General features: G+C 40.8%; 1 protein-coding gene across 5 annotated transcripts in view; it reads left to right on the forward strand.

Moving 5' to 3' along the window:
- Positions 1-15308, forward strand: part of LOC117971301 (Fc receptor-like protein 5) — a 43073-nt gene extending 27765 nt beyond the window's left edge. For 2 of the 5 annotated variants that reach the window (XM_059015776.1, XM_059015777.1), the window contains exons 5-13: positions 328-621; positions 1049-1324; positions 1785-1880; positions 5027-5054; positions 6118-6188; positions 8081-8146; positions 11691-11774; positions 12450-12515; positions 14914-15308. In XM_059015776.1, coding sequence (XP_058871759.1) covers positions 328-621; positions 1049-1324; positions 1785-1880; positions 5027-5054; positions 6118-6188; positions 8081-8146; positions 11691-11774; positions 12450-12515; positions 14914-14939 — 1007 coding nt within the window. In that variant the 3' untranslated portion in view covers positions 14940-15308. Of the gene's footprint in view, positions 1-327; positions 622-1048; positions 1325-1784; positions 1881-5026; positions 5055-6117; positions 6189-8080; positions 8147-11690; positions 11775-12449; positions 12516-14913 lie in introns of those variants that run through there. The other 3 variants (XM_059015778.1, XR_009320009.1, XR_009320010.1) reach the window with 3 other exon arrangements.
- Positions 15309-16774: the final 1466 nt, after the last annotated feature.

The raw sequence follows: 16774 nt of genomic DNA on the forward strand, positions 1-16774 counted from the left end.
CAACTTTGTAGACTTGAAGGCATTTATAGTCATTTTCAATAATAATAAGTTATCAAATATTGTTTCACTTACTAATTCAAGAGATTTAAGCAATTTGTATATGCTTTTAAGTAATTCCTAGTAATGGGTGTTGTAATTACTTTTTTTAAGAACAAGTACATTAAAATAATTCCAATAGATTCATGTAATTTGTAGTATTTATTCACTTTTTTTTTTTTCTTTTTAATACAAGCTAATGTACACAAAATAATTATGTATTTGTGTTACCCAAAGCCACTCAGGACATGAGGGGAAACTAGTCCTTATTTGTCATTGTCTGTATTTCAGAGGGACGACCAAAGCCAGCACTGACCCGGGAGCCTGCAGGAAAGTTATTTGAAGGAGACACGGTCACCCTGAGCTGTGTGGTTGAGGGGGGCTCTGGTGGCTGGAGATATCTCTGGTACAAAGACAGGCAGGGAGCTCCAGTGTACCAGACTGACAGCAGCAGTGGAACTGGAGCCAGATACACAATCAGTGCTGCTGCTCTGTCCCACAGTGGAGAGTACTGGTGTGGAGCTGGACGGGGCAGGAACACGTCTTACTCACAATACAGCGATCCCATCTGGGTAAATGTAACTGGTGAGTAATAAAGAATCTCCTTCCTTTTTATTAAAGCTATGCCCTCAGCAGTAGGGTGTGCTGTTTGGTTCTTCTAGAGGTGATGGGAGCCTCAATCCTCCAGCATTCCTCTAATTCTCAATTTCTAATTCTATTCCTCTCTATCTATTAAGATTGAAGTTACTCACCTACTCTACCACGCAATAGCTAAAATCAAAGCAGTATCTGATGTTAGGCTGCAGTAGATAATTACCATAACTAAACTGTCATCAGAAGAGGTGTTAGTATTGCATTTCAGATATAGCTGTGTTATCTGTATATGAATGATACTGAATACTGTGTCTACAGATGATCCCAGTCTATGGAAGACGCTGGTTCTGATTGATTTGAATATCTTGGTCAGACAGCTTCAGAATCACTAACCTGTCTTCATGTCATCTTTTCATAGCTCTGTTCTCCAGGGTGACTCTGACAGCATCTCCAGGAGCCACAGTGAAGGAGGGAGAGGCTCTTAACCTGACCTGTGAGGCAGCAGTGAACAAAACCCCCCGCCCTCAACTCCACTACATCATTGTGAGAGACGGGGAGCCTGTGACTAAGAGCACTGACTCTGCACTGTACAGCATAGCCAGCACTGAGAAGAGCCACACTGGGAGCTACACGTGTGCTGTGGAGTCACAGGGAGTGAAGAAGAGCAGCCAGGAGCTACACATTGAACTGCAAAGTAAGAACAACCTCTTCACATACCCTTATATAACTGCAGTAAACATAAACTAGCCTAACTAGACTAGACTAAAGATCAGCTATTATATCGACTCTTCACCCACTGAATGAAGAAACAGTTGTCAAGCTCTTGAACCCTCCTTAACATTTATGCTTTATAGATGTGTCCAGTATTCCTCATGATTGTGAATGACACTCACTCACTCACCCCTCCTCTCCTCTCAGAGTCCTGGTTGTGGATCATTGCTGCTCTCAGTGTCTCGCTGGTTTTGATTGTTATTCACTCACCCCTCCTCTCCTCTCAGAGTCCTGGTCGTGGATCATTGCTGCTCTCAGTGTCTCTGGTTTTGATTGTTATTCACTCACCCCTCCTCTCCTCTCAGAGTCCTGGTCGTGGATCATTGCTGCTCTGTGTCTCGCTGGTTTTGATTGTTATTCACTCACCCCTCCTCTCCTCTCAGATTCCTGGTCGTGGATCATTGCTGCTCTCAGTGTCTCGCTGGTTTTGATTGTTATTGCATTCACACTGTTGCTGTTCTACCGATACAAGACCAAAGGTGAGACTCACACTCCGGATTTACTAGTTAAAGGCTGATTGAACACCACATTTCAGACATTCAGAAAGACTTTATTCAAAACTTCTGACAGAGTTAATAGTGATGCGTTTAGAAATACTAAAACAATCTTAATCAATTCAACAACAAGCACTGTGTCTGGTTCTTTACATTGAATATCTTGAGAGAGATTTCTCTTAGAAATCTTTGTCATTGAATTTATTCAGTTTATTTCAGTGTTTATTCTGTAATAATACTGAATGAGACAAACAGACCTCGCAGCATTCTTGCAGAATGGGCTGAAATTAAGAACATAAGAACATAAGAACATAAGAAAGTTAACAAACGAGAGGAGGCCATTCAGCCCATCTTGCTCGTTTGGTTGTTAGTAGCTTATTGATCCCAGAATCTCATCAAGCAGCTTCTTGAAGGATCCCAGGGTGTCAGCTTCAACAACATTACTGGGGAGTTGGTTCCAGACCCTCACAATTCTCTGTGTAAAAAAGTGCTTCCTATTTTCTGTTCTGAATGCCCCTTTATCTAATCTCCATTTATGACCCCTGGTCCTTTTTTCTTTTTTCAAGTCAAAGAAGTCCCCCGGGTTGACATTGTCTATACCTTTTAGGATTTTGAATGTTTGAATCAGATCGCCGCGTAGTCTTCTTTGTTCAAGACTGAATAGATTCAATTCTTTTAGCCTGTCTGCATACAACATGCCTTTTAAACCTGGGATAATTCTGGTTGCTCTTCTTTGCACTCTTTCTAGAGCAGCAATATCCTTTTTGTAACGAGGTGACCAGAACTGAACACAATATTCTAGGTGAGGTCTTACTAATGCATTGTAGAGTTTTAACATTACTTCCCTTGATTTAAATTCAACACTTCTCACAATATATCCAAGCATCTTGTTAGCCTTTTTTATAGCTTCCCCACATTGTCTAGATGAAGACATTTCTGAGTCAACATAAACTCTTAGGTCTTTTTCATAGTTCCCTTCTTCAATTTCACTATCTCCCATATGATATTTATAATGCACATTTTTACTGCCCGCATGCAATACTTTACACTTTTCTCTATTAAATTTCATTTGCCATGTGTCTGCCCAATTTTGAATGCTGTCTAGATCATTCTGAATGACCTTTGCTGCTTCAACAGTGTCTGCCACTCCTCCTATTTTTGTGTCGTCTGCAAATTTAACAAGTTTGCTTACTATATCAGTGTCTAAATCATTAATGTAGATTAGGAATAGCAGAGGACCTAATACTAATCCCTGTGGTACACCACTGGTTACCTCACTCCATTTCGAGGTTTCTCCTCTAATCAGTACTTTCTGTTTTCTACCTGTTAACCAATCCCTAATCCATGTGCATGCATTTCCTTGAATCCCTACTGCGTTCAGTTTGAGAATTAATCTTTTATGCGGGACTTTGTCAAAAGCTTTCTGGAAATCTAAATAAACCATGTCGTATGCTTTGCAGTTATCCATTTTCAATGTTGCATCCTCAAAAAAGTCAAGCAGGTTAGTTAGACATGATCTCCCTTTCTTAAAACCATGCTGGCTGTCTCCCAGGATATTGTTACCATATAAGTAATTTTCCATTTTGGATCTTATTATAGTTTCCATAAGTTTACATATAATAGAAGTCAGGCTTATTGGTCTGTAGTTACCTGGTTCGGTTTTGTCTCCCTTTTTGTGGATTGGTATTACATTTGCTATTTTCCAGTCTGTTGGTACAACCCCTGTGTCAAGAGACTGTTGCATGATCTTGGTTAGCGGTTTGTAAATAACTTCTTTTATTTCTTTGAGTACTATTGGGAGGATCTCATCCGGCTCAGGGGATTTGTTTATTTTGAGAGCTCCTAGTCCCTTTAAGACTTCTGCCTCTGTTATGCTAAAGTAATCATTTACATAAGAACATAAGAAAGTTTACAAACGAGAGGAGGCCATTCAGCCCGTCTTGCTCGTTTGGTTGTTAGTAGCTTATTGATCCCAGAATCTCATCAAGCAGCTTCAACAAAGGATCCCAGGGTGTCAGCTTCAACAACAGCTTCGGCTCCATTAGAAAGTTACTCAGCTTCGGCTCCATTACAAAGTTCTCCAGCATTTTAAAGTTTCAGAGAACGTGTTACTGCAGCCAGAGCTTATTAAATCAAGCCAATTGAATTGTTTCACCTTGTCTGTTTCCTTGTGTATATTAACATAGACATTTCAACTGGTTTGTGTCATCAATAGATTACATTTCCATAATGTAATTTCCATCAACTATTCTCACATTATGATTAGAAATATGCCCCCCCCCCCTCCCCCACCACCAACTTTTAAAAAAAAAACACTAATGATGCAACCGAACCATGAACATGTGTAAAAAATAAATGACATCTTTCAGGAATGTGCAAGAATAAGTGTCAATGAAAAAATGCATTTGAACTGAATCAATCAATCAATCAATCAATTTATTTTTATATAGCACCTTTCATGGCAAGCCATCCCAAAGTGCTTTACAAAAGAAGCAATAATTAAAGCATTAATTACAACAATTAAAATGAGTGGTGCAATCAGCACCCTAATTTAGTATTTGATTGTCGTATAGACATTTATCAATGATAATTGAAGCATTGACATTTTATTTTTCAAAATAATGAACAAACTTTTTTTTTTTTATTTAACAGAAGACCAATAAGTAAAAACACTGTTGTGCAGAATAGTTAAAGAAAAAGGCACAAAATGTAAGATCTTAAATGTAATCCGAAACTTGACTGGCAGCCAATGCAAATTTTCCAAAACAGGTGTAATATGCTGAGTCCTTATTGTAACAGTCAATATTCGTGCAGCTGCATTTTGGACCAGTTGTGGAACTTCAATTTAACTTCCCTTAAGTGTCATAATAAACATATAAAGTTAAGACTTGTATTAGTTTATAGTGCAGCTAGAATGACATTGCAGTGCAGTCAAACTCAAACTGCTTTAAAAACTGTACACTCTGCTAATACACTCTGCTAATACACTCTGTTAATACACTCTGCTAAAACCTAAGCACTGCTGTACCAGAACTGCAGTTAATTTACCATATGGATAGATCAAATTACACAGACCAAAACCAACTCCAGTAAAATATCATACCTTTACAACATGTTTCCTTTATTTCCAGGTTTTCTGTTCATTGCTGCCAAATCAAGGTAGGAATATAGAGCTTAATATCAGTTACAAGCGGCTGCAATGGCTGATAGAATATGTGCTGGCATGACTCTTGTAGCTCTGGGCATGTTGTGACTGCTGTGCTGCAGGTACTCATCATGCTGTGCCATTGAGATCTCACTCTGCATACACATGGTGATGCAGTGTGTTTGAAACCTGGAAGGCTCCATAGAAAACACATTGACAAGATTTAGTTTCTTCCCTGAAACCTGTGTGAAACTCTGACCAAACCAGCTTGTTTTATCTCATTTAGAGCCTTTCCCATGAATTCAGGCAATTTTAAGCCCTGAATCAGATTTTTAAATGAGTTCAGCCATCTTGCTTCATCTAGTGAACATCTGTCTTTCACATTCAGAGAGTGGTCGGGACCAGTCTGCATTATACTGCTATTTAGAGATGAACTATAGTCGTACTACAACATTATTTACCAATAGGATTCTGGGAAGGAGACACAACCTGCACTTAGTCATGGCAATGAGCAAGATCTCATTGAGTGGCTGTACAAACTGAAAACAAGAGGGGCGACCAAGCTAGAAAACAAGAGCCCCCTGAAACACCATTCCAGCTGATACTGTCCTTTAGTGTGTAGGCCAGTGGACAGGTGGACATTATTATTTTAAACAGTTTTTAAAATATTGCACCATAGAGATTGAGGTTCATAAGAATGTAATTTATTTTCATAAGGTCCCTGATGGACCATATAAAAGATCAGTCAATTATCAGCCAAATATACTACGAAAGTGTTCTGAAACTAGTTCTACTGTATTAGTTTCCATGAGAAGCAGAATCAAACCATTTTGAATTGGGAATCAGTCAGTCCCAGTTTGGATAACAAGCTGTCAGATACTGGATTGCTCTGGATCTCAGAGAGTGTGCCTATGTGCTCTTAGACTGCAGGTAGAATCAGTTGCAGGCAGCCCCAGTTTGATGTTGGAACAAGATGAGATTCAGTTTTATGGTCTGGTTTCATGGTGCACATAGAAACAAAGAAACAGTAATGAGTTTTCTATCCTGTCTGGTACGTTGATCCCCTCTCTCTGATAGGCGCCCTGCAGATCAGACTCCTGCACAGCCCTCGAGGGGAACGGAGCTCTCCGGACTTGGACAGGAGCCTGGTGAGTTACTGAGTTACTGTTCACAGAGCTTTAACTCACCAAGAATAAAATAGTTTGACAGTTTTTGATGAAGCCATTGGCAGTCTACTACAGTATTTGCATGAATAGCAAAATATATTCACTTAATAAACAGACTTGAAAAAAACATTATTTAATAGGGATCATAGTTTAAAATGTAAAATAATCTAATTATAAATAATCTTGCCTAGAATATAGTGTTTTCATTGATATTGGTGAATGTAACAGGGCGAGGTGACCTGTACATTTTATTTTAGATCGGGGTCTCCCCCTCCGCCCCTGTGCAGTGTATTTTGTATTTGTTTTGTATTATGATTTATTTATTGTAATTTGTGACGGCGTACCGCCGTGTTATTGTTTTTTTGTTTATTTTCATTCCTCCTGGCAGAGGACGAGCACCGATCTCGCCTCTGCCAGGACAAGTTTTAAAAATAAACAAAACAATAACACGACGGTACACCGTCACAAATTACAATAAATAAATCATAATACAAAACAAATACAAAATACACTGCACAGGGGCGGAGGGGGAGACCCCGATCTAAAATAAAATAAAACAAAACAATGTACAGGTCACCTCGCCCTGCTACAGTGAACAAAAATGATAAGCCTTTTGTAAACTTTCTGTTAATAGCTTAAAATACTATTACAAATCTGAATTGCAATGCATATGTGGTAAGATTTACTGGAGTTATTTTGTTATCTCTAACCATACTCTTTCTTAAGAAGGTACAGTAGGATAATTCCAATACTTAATAGTATGAACTATAAACTATAATAAAATTTAAAATAATGGAATTTATTTAGCCCAGAAACAGTACATGAAATGGTTACTGTTTCAGACTTCACAATTAGTTAATGTTGCAACGATGCATTCCTAATGCATGCAGATGCAGACAGTGATGGTGTATATACTGCCCTGGGCAGTGTGCTTGCAGAAAGGACCTGTTCTTGTTCTGATGCAGACGCAGATGCAGACAGTGATGGTGTATATGCTGCCCTGGGCAGTGTGCTTGCAGAAAGGACCTGTTCTTGTTCTGATGCTCGATGCAGATGCAGACAGTAAGGGTGTATATGCTGCCATGGGCAGTGTGCTTGCAGAAAGGACCTGTTCTTGTTCTGATGCAGATGCAGATGCAGACAGTGATTCTGTATATGCTGCCCTGGGCAGTGTGCTTGCAGAAAGGACCTGTTCTTGTTCTGATGCAGATGCAGATGCAGACAGTGATTCTGTATATGCTGCCCTGGGCAGTGTGCTTGCAGAAAGGACCTGTTCTTGTTCTGATGCAGATGCAGATGCAGACAGTGATGGTGTATATACTGCCCTGGGCAGTGTGCTTGCAGAAAGGACCTGTTCTCGTTCTGATGCAGATGCAGATGAAGACAGTGATTCTGTATATGCTGCCCTGGGCAGCGTGCTTGCAGAAAGGACCTGTTCTTGTTCTGATGCTGGATGCAGATGCAGACAGTGATGGTGTATATACTGCCCTTGGCAGTGTGCTTGCAGAAAGGACCTGTTCTTATTGTGATGCTGGATGCAGATGCAGACAGTGATGGTGTATATACTGCCCTGGGCAGTGTGCTTGCAGAAAGGACCTGTTCTTGTTCTGATGCAGATGCAGACAGTGATGGTGTATATACTGCCCTGGGCAGTGTGCTTGCAGAAAGGACCTGTTCTTGTTCTGATGCAGATGCAGACAGTGATGGTGTATATACTGCCCTGGGCAGTGTGCTTGCAGAAAGGACCTGTTCTTGTTCTGATGCTGGATGCAGATGCAGACAGTGATGGTGTATATACTGCCCTGGGCAGTGTGCTTGCAGAAAGGACCTGTTCTTGTTCTGATGCTGGTTCTTTCCGTTCACTGTATTTCCAGGTAACTCCACAACATTCAACATAGAGAGTGTATACGCAGAAGTGAAGCCAAATGAACAGAACAAAGGTCAGGGCCTCTGGAACTCCTCTCTCTCCCATCCCACTTGACACCTTCTCTCCCTGGCGCACCATTGGGGTCCTCAATACATCTTCCTGATAGTGAAGCCTTGTATTCAAGTGTAGTCATGAAAATCTCACAGTTAATTTTACTGGATAAGGATTCGTTTATACCTGTATATATATATATATATATATATATATATATATATATATATATATATATATATATATATATATATATATATATATAAATTAATGATTTCCATTACACGAAAGTAGATGTTAAAACTTCATGCTGATTTGAACTCGGCTCTCGCCAAGATAAGCACCAACTAAGACGTAGCTTTACAGTAAACTAATGTGATCCATATGTGTCTCCATCCATTTACGTTTCCTTCCATATGATGATGTAGATATCCTTCTGTCTGGTGTTAATGGCTGAAGTGTAATGCTGGCTCCAGGGATCAGCTTATTTTGCCTCCCTTGCGCATCAGCACACACAACAGCTGCGATGCTGGCTCCGGGGATCAACCACAGTGTGGCCTCCCCAGAGCATCAGCATGACAACCGTCTGGATTGAGCTAAGTAGGGTACATCTCTGGGGTCTTCAGGTGGGCACCTTCCACCCTCAGTGTTTTGTCGACTAGCCCACGACACCTCAAGAGGGCTCGACGGTGATTCTGGCGTCCCAGCACCCCCCCCCCCCCACTGTCCCCCACTCAACTCAACGCCCATCTTACTTACCTGTACATCAACGTTTCTTTCTTTCTATTGTGCTTGAGATCCCCAGCCAGAATCTTTCCATCTCAACCACAGCCAGTTGCTGCTCCTCTCTGCTGCTTCAGATAAGTTCTTCACTGTGTGATGCAACTCTTGGCCACTGAATCCGACGTCTCTGAGAAACCGGGTTGTAGAGTGCGCCACAAATCCTCGACAACCCACTTCCACTGGGTAAACCCGGACTCTCCATCCTCTCTGTTCCGCTTCAGTGGCTAGTTGAGCATACCGCAGTTTCTTCCTCTCATATGCCTCATCTACAGCATCCTCCCATAGCATTGTTAACTCTACCAGGTGAACAAGGCGTGCTGATCCAGACCACAAGACAATATCTGGTCGAAGGTTAGTGGTGGCAATCTCAGGTGGAAAAATAAGCCGTTGACCAACATCTGCCAAAATTAGCAGCTTCCAGTTGTCCCGGGTGAGGATTGGTTTTAACACCTTTTCTTGGTGGTTGCTCTCCTGGGCGGAGGAATGTTGTCTTTTGTGTGTAATGTTTTGATAAAACAGGTGGCAACTTATTGGTCACGTCACACTTGTCTTCCAATGCTAAGGCCAAACATCGCAACACCTGGTCATGGCGCCAAGTAAACCGTCCTTGACTAAGAGCCACCTTACATCCTGTCAAAATGTTCCTTAATGTTGCAGGTGATGAACACAAAGGACATGAGGGATCCTCTCCTACCCAGAGGTTTAGGTTTTGTGGTGATGGGAGAACATCATATGTTGACCTGATGAGGAAACTGATCCTGCTCTGTTCCATTGACCATAGGTCTTGCCAGCCAATCTTTCGTTGTTCCACAGTCTCCCATCTCATCCATTCTCCCTGCTTGGCCTGGGAAATGGCCTTTATACACCTCATCCTCTCCTCCTGCTTTTGCACCTCGTTGACTACCAGCTTCCTCCTTTGAACTGGGGCTGCCTTGTGCCATGTAGGAGGAGCTGAACTGAGACCAAGACCCCCTCTTCCATGCTGAACTTGCCCCATGATATCACCAATTTGAAGGGCAGCCTTTGCATCTTCCACAGCTTTCTTTGCCGCCCACTTTCTTCCAGTTTTCAACACAGGTGCTGCCTCCCTTACGCATTTGTCGCGTGACTCTACTAATGTCATTTCCAGTCTAACCTTGGTGCACTTAAACTCCTCGGTTAGAGCGGAGACTGGTAGCTGCAGTATTCCTTTACCATAAAGTCCCACTCTGCTGAGGCAGCGTGGAACTCCCAACCATTTCCTGATGTATGAACTGATTAAAGCTTCCAGCTTCTCTACTGTTGTCAAAGAAACCTCATACACAGTCAGTGGCCACAGCAACCTCGGCAGTAGACCAAACTGAAAGCACCAGAGTTTTAGTTTGCCTGGTAGAGCGCAGCTGTCTATGCTCTTCAACCCTTCCACTGCTTGTTTTCTAACTTTTCTCCCACACAAACTGTGTCCTTTAGATCCCCATCGTACCATCTCCCAAGACTCTTCACTGGCTTCTCAGACACTGTTGGTATTGCCTCACCATTAATGAAGAATGTTTTATCTACTACTTTGCCTTTAATTATAGAGATGCTCCTTGATTTAGTGGGCTTGAATTGCATTCGTGCCCATTGGGTAATTGTATGTAAAATAATGTGATATCTGTATATATCTGAAATAATGTATAATGTGATATCTTGTAACAATTGTAAGTCGCCCTGGGTAAGGGCGTCTGCTAAGAAATAAATAATAATAATAAATAATAATAATAATAATTCAAAGTTATTGGTTAATTTGCCCAATAACCGATTAGTGCAGGCTACTGTTGTAGTCATGGTTGTCATGTCATCCATGTATGCTCGAATTGGTGGTAGTCGCATTCCAGAAGCCAAGCGCTCTCCTCCTACTACCCATTTTGATGCCCTAATGATTACTTCCATTGCCATGGTAAAAGCCAGTGGAGAAATGGTGCATCCTGCCATTATTCCAACCTCTAGGCATTGCCATGTAGTGCTGAATTCTGAAGTTGAAAAACTAAATTGCAAATCTCCAAAGTAGGTTTTCACAAAATTTGTTATTGTCATCGGTACACTGAAAAAATCAAATTCTGCCCAAAGAAGTTCATGTGAATCTGAATCATATGCATTAGCCAAATCCAGGAATGTCACATGGAGCTCCTTCCTCTCCTTTTTAGCTGATTGAATTTGTTGCCAGATCACATTGATGTGTTCTAAGCATCCTGGGAAACCTGGAATATAGTATAATATAGTGCTGGCGTTCTCTTAACTATAACAAAAATAACGAGTCAGCACAGCAATTGAATCAGTTTGGATTTTTATTTTTTTTTAAATGCACAATTACATAGGCATCAACACATGAAAAGAATACAAAAGAAAATATATATATATATATATATATATATATATATATATATATATATATATATATATATATACACATATAGCCAATAAAATTATAACATGAATGTAGTCCTTTTAGTGGTACCACTTTAGCAACACATGTGCCTTAAAAACAGTAAAAGTCTTTGAATTAGCACTCATCTGATCCTTAAAGCGATGTCCAGTGTGAAGTCTTGATCGCCATTCCACATAGTCCATCCACCTAAAATAAAATATTGAGAACTAAAATATTCCTATAACATGCACTATAAAATAATAATAATATAATGTATTATTTTATAGGGGGTTACATAGGCATCTGTCAAACTTACATTTTGTGTATTCTGTACACATCCAGTGTAGGGCAAAGTGATTCTTTTCATGTTACTAATGGTGCAGCTTTGTATTTACAGCTGTGCATGTCACTGACACCCCCTCAACATCCAGTGGTGATGAAATCCTTTACTCTGTGATTGACTTAAAGAACGCAAAGCCAGGTATTTCTGTATTGTGCCTCCTCTCTTTCAAGGTTCATACTATAATACAAAGCCAGGTATTTCTGTAGTGTGTCTCCTCTCTTTCAAGGTTCATACTATAATACAAAGCCAGGTATTTCTGTAGTGTGTCTCCTCTCTTTCAAGGTTCATACTATAATACAAAGCCAGGTATTTGTGTATTGTGTCTCCTCTCTTTCAAGGTTCATACTATAATACAAAGTCAGGTATTTCTGTATTGTGCCTCCTCTCTTTCAAGGTTCATATTATAATGGGATATTTTATTAGCAGGTCAGAACAATAAAACATGTATGGGATGCCATGTTTCCAGTGCTTACCATAGTAATTTCATAATGAGCATTCCACCTCCTGAAGAAATTGTCTTTGCCATTGAATTTAACCTGTATACTATTGCTTTTCACATTGAATAAAAAGACACTGTGTGATTCAGTATGTGATACTAATCTTTATCACAGCGTACAGTCGGTTGTTTCTATCTATGCTTTGAAAACTTCCATTTTCCTCTGTGTGATTCATGAGAGATTTGGACATTAGTGGCCTTATGGATACTGCTTTACTTCAATAGTCTGGAGGGGCTATTGTGTCACCACACTACAATGTAAACCTAGGATCTAAAGTGACCGGCATTTCCTTTAATTATTCTATTTATCTTTTCAGCTAAACCCCGACCAAAACATGACTGTGACGTCCTGTACTCTGCTGTCCTTGTCAAGACACCAGAAGGTAAGAATGACAGAAAATCATCTCTGCGCCACCAGTGGAGATACAGAGACAAACAAAGACACACCGAGAAACGTTTTATTCATGTTTCAGTTAGAGGATCTCAAGCCTGTTTGATAGGGGAACCCCATTTCAAAATCTGTTTTAAACTGGGACCCCCAACTAAAAACTGACTAAGGGGAAAATCACTAAAAAGAAAGTATCCATTTTGTATTACACTGTTTTCATTTTTACATTTTCCAAGTTCTCAGAATCATGAGAATCCGTTGTCCGTGTTATATCTTCAGTTTCAGAAACAGCAATGTTAAATCCTAATTGCTTATAAATAGGTGCACAGCAAAGGAGTTTTATAGATTCCTAAAGCCAGTGGAACACGAGGCAAGCTTCAGCCAAACATTTCTGGCAACTTCTGAAGCAGCTAGTTGATACAGTAGCAACATGTTTACCAAACTTAACTTTCATAGTGTTGATTTACCTCTGTTAGTAGTTGCTGAAAGTTGCCTTGTGTTTCGTGGACTTTACACAGCAGCTTGGTATGGGTAGAACTTCCAGAGTTATCTAACCAATGTATTCTTCATGCTTAGGTTACATGTTGTGTTTCAGTCCCATTATGGTGACTTAAGTGTATGGTCACAGTAGAGCACTCAGAAACATGTCTAATGTCTAGTTCATGTGGTACCCCAGAGTGTAACCATTAACCATCAAAAATAAATACAACACATGTGGTGTTTTTCACAGACACCAGAGGCAGAGTGTTGCATGCTGACAGGTTAGCGATACCAGATGAACTTGGGGATTAGACATGTTTCTGAGAGCTCCACTCTGGCCATCCCGGTGCCTTAAACATCACCAAGATGTAATGAATGAAAAATACAACCATGTGAAGTGAATCTGAAATAATAATGCATCAGATAAGGGAACTCCAGTATTTCATACTTATACAACATGTTTTTCTTAAGCACACTACTGAAAACTACTGTATTTTAACTTGGAGTAGTCAAATCAAGACTGTTAAAAACTTTATATCCAAGTGACAATATACCAAATGAATGATTGAATCCCCTTCTCACACTCAATAATCCACAGAGTGAATCCCTACCTGTATTTATTCCCCCAGATAACCCCAGTGCTGCAGACAACAATGACGTCCTTTTATTATTATTTATTTCTTAGCAGACACTCTTATCCAGGGCGACTTACAGTTTTTGCTTTTTTACATACAGTTACCCATTTATACAGTTCGGTTTTTACTGGAGCAATCTAGGTAAATTACCTTGTTCAAGGATACAGCAGCAGTGTCCCCAACTGGGGATTGAACCCACAACCCTTTGGTCAAGAGTCCAGAGCTCTGACCACTACTCCACACTGCTGCCTCTTTATTCAGAGTTTGACATGAAGAATGTGAACAAGAAGAAGGGTATAAAACCTCTCTCCTCCCCTCAACCCTCTGTATTGGACAGGCTTCCTAATGCCACTCCACACAGTGTTACTATAAGGAATAATATCAACTGTTTCTAACGTAGAATGAACACTGTACCCTTAAGAAATGTATCTGCTGAGAAGAGTGACAAAATAGCCTTGTACATACTGTATAACTTGTCATCTAGAAGCTGTGTACAAAATCCCAATAAAGATATCTCCCAGTCATTCACCCCTATCCACTAGATCCACAATCCCTCCCTCCCAGTCATTCACCCCTATCCACTAGAGCCACAATCCCTCCCTCCCAGTCATTCAACCCTACCCACTAGAGCCAGAATCCCTCCCTCCCAGTCATTCACCTCTATCCACTAGAGCCACAATCCCTCCCTCCCAGTCATTCATCCCTACCCACTAGAGCCAGAATCCCTCCCTCCCAGTCATTCACCCCTACCCACTAGAGCAACAATCCCTCCCTCCCAGTCATTCACCCCTACCCACTAGAGCCACAATCACTCCCTTCCAGTCATTCACCCCTACCCACTACAGCCACAATCCCTCCCTCCCAGTCATTCACCCCTACCCACTAGAGTCTACCTTCCTCCCTCCCAGTCATTCACCCCTATCTACTAGAGCCTACCTCCCTCCCAGTCATTCACCCCTACCCACTACAGTCACAATCCCTCCCTCCCAGTCATTCACCCCTACCCACTAGAGCCACAATCCCTCCCTCCCAGTCATTCACCCCTACCCACTAGAGCCAGAATCCCTCCCTCCCAGTCATTCACCCCTATCTACTAGAGCCTACCTCCCTCCCAGTCATTCACCCCTACCCACTAGAGCCAGAATCCCTCCCTCCCAGCCATTCACCCCTACCCACTACAGCCTACCTCCCTCTCTCCCTCCCATACAGCTCTCTTCTCAGCTTGTTTCAGTGTGTGAAGAGCTGACTATTTTCTCTCCTCTCTCTGACCCACATCAGTAAAGGAAGAGGGTCCCCAAGGATGAAAGCCAGCCTGAATCCAGAGACACTGAGAAGGAGTGCATGTCAGAGATCACAGTCCCTCCTGAATTTAGAGAACATCCCTGGGATTCAGGCCTGTTCCTGGCTATTGAATTGGTTTGGTGATTTTAGGACATAATTACTGGGCCATTCTACAGATAAGAAAAACATTGTGCTTTTACTCTACAGACAATGTTTGTTCCAATGTAACAAGATATAAAAACAACCTGTGTACCTTAGAGATCTTAACAATTGTGATTTTTTTAGGCTTCCAAGCCGTATATTTTTACCACAATATAAAGCATGCTTGTATTGTTTCTATTAAAAAACACATTCTTTAATTCTTAGTTTAAACTGCTGCATAATAAAGTGAATAGACACAAATGTGTGTGTGGAGTTTTTGCTTTTTAAATGAACCTTCAGTGTAACTTCTAAGATCTCTTCCTCTTTCTTAAGCCTTTGTAAATCACCCAGTTCATTGCTCTGTGTGTCTCCATGCCTAGTATGACGAGTAAGTGACCAGGGTCTATACCAACACTATGTACACAATACCTTCTCAAGTTTTACTCCCAAAGCAGTAAAAACAATTGTTTCAAAATACAGCAGTATTTTGAAACACAGTAATTGAACACAGTCGCATTGCAATTGTCATTGTAATTTCAGCAAACAATGGTGCTGTAATTGTAGTTGTAAGTAGAATTGACCGGAGGTCTGCTGCTGATAGATTGAGGTATATTGGGCTATGGGTAGTGCATCTTTGTAAATGCATCTTTATTATATTTTTTATTTTTTTCCTCGTTGAAGGTGGGAAATTTTGGCTGCGTGTTAAATTCGAATGTGTCTTAAATTGGAAGGAATCTGGTATATGATAATTCCAATTACAAATACAATGACTGTTATTTGGCTCTTCATACTCATGCACATACACTAGGTACTGCAGGAGCGCTTGTGTTCAGACTGCACTGCACAGCTCTTGATCCACCCCTCCTGCTCTGCACTGGACTTGCCTGAACTGACCACCATGTCACTGGATCCTCAGCTGATGACCTCGTTAGGACACAGAAACGCGTTGGCCTGGGCCAGTCAGGGCCAGCCAGTACCAACCCGGCCCGTACTGGAAACGAGGCAATAGTGCTGCACATGGAGCAGGTGCCACAGCAGCAAAGACAGGCATGATAGTGCTGCACATGGAGCAGGAGCACAGCAGCAAGGACAGGCATGATAGTGCTGCACATGGAGCAGGTGCACAGCAGCAAGGACAGGCATGCTGGTTCAGAGACATCAGAGTGGATCAGCAATGGCAAAACAAAGGGATTGTTTGTTAAATAATCGATGTGTTTATTTCCACAATGACTGTGGGGTCCCCCCCTGCAATGCACTGTATTTGTATTTTTTATTGTTCATTCTTGTTATTATTAGTGATGATATTGTTACACATTACTTTTTACTTTTTCTGGGTTAAATGCCCAGACTCAGCCAGTCTCTTGTCTGTGTTGTCACTTTACCTTTTAGGAGGTGCAGCTCCCCCTAGCGGGCATATAAAGAACACAATTAATTTTATACAGTGTGCTGGATTACAGAGCTACTGTCAAATCTAATACTGTACATAAACAAAGGGTTACTTTATTTAATACAACACTCCCCTTCCAATGACTAGGAAACATATTATGTAATTAACCATTAATATCTATAACAATTATTGTTTGTTACTTCAAACCGCAATACTTTGAGTTCAAATACATGCTGAAGGTGTATCATTAATAATAATTTAAAACACCAGTGGAGTAAAGCAGTTTATTGATTACAGAATAGCTTACAAATACAGAAATAGTTCAGTAAT

This window comes from Acipenser ruthenus, chromosome 51 (genome assembly GCF_902713425.1).
Source record: "Acipenser ruthenus chromosome 51, fAciRut3.2 maternal haplotype, whole genome shotgun sequence".
Taxonomy (NCBI): Eukaryota; Metazoa; Chordata; class Actinopteri; order Acipenseriformes; family Acipenseridae; genus Acipenser; species Acipenser ruthenus.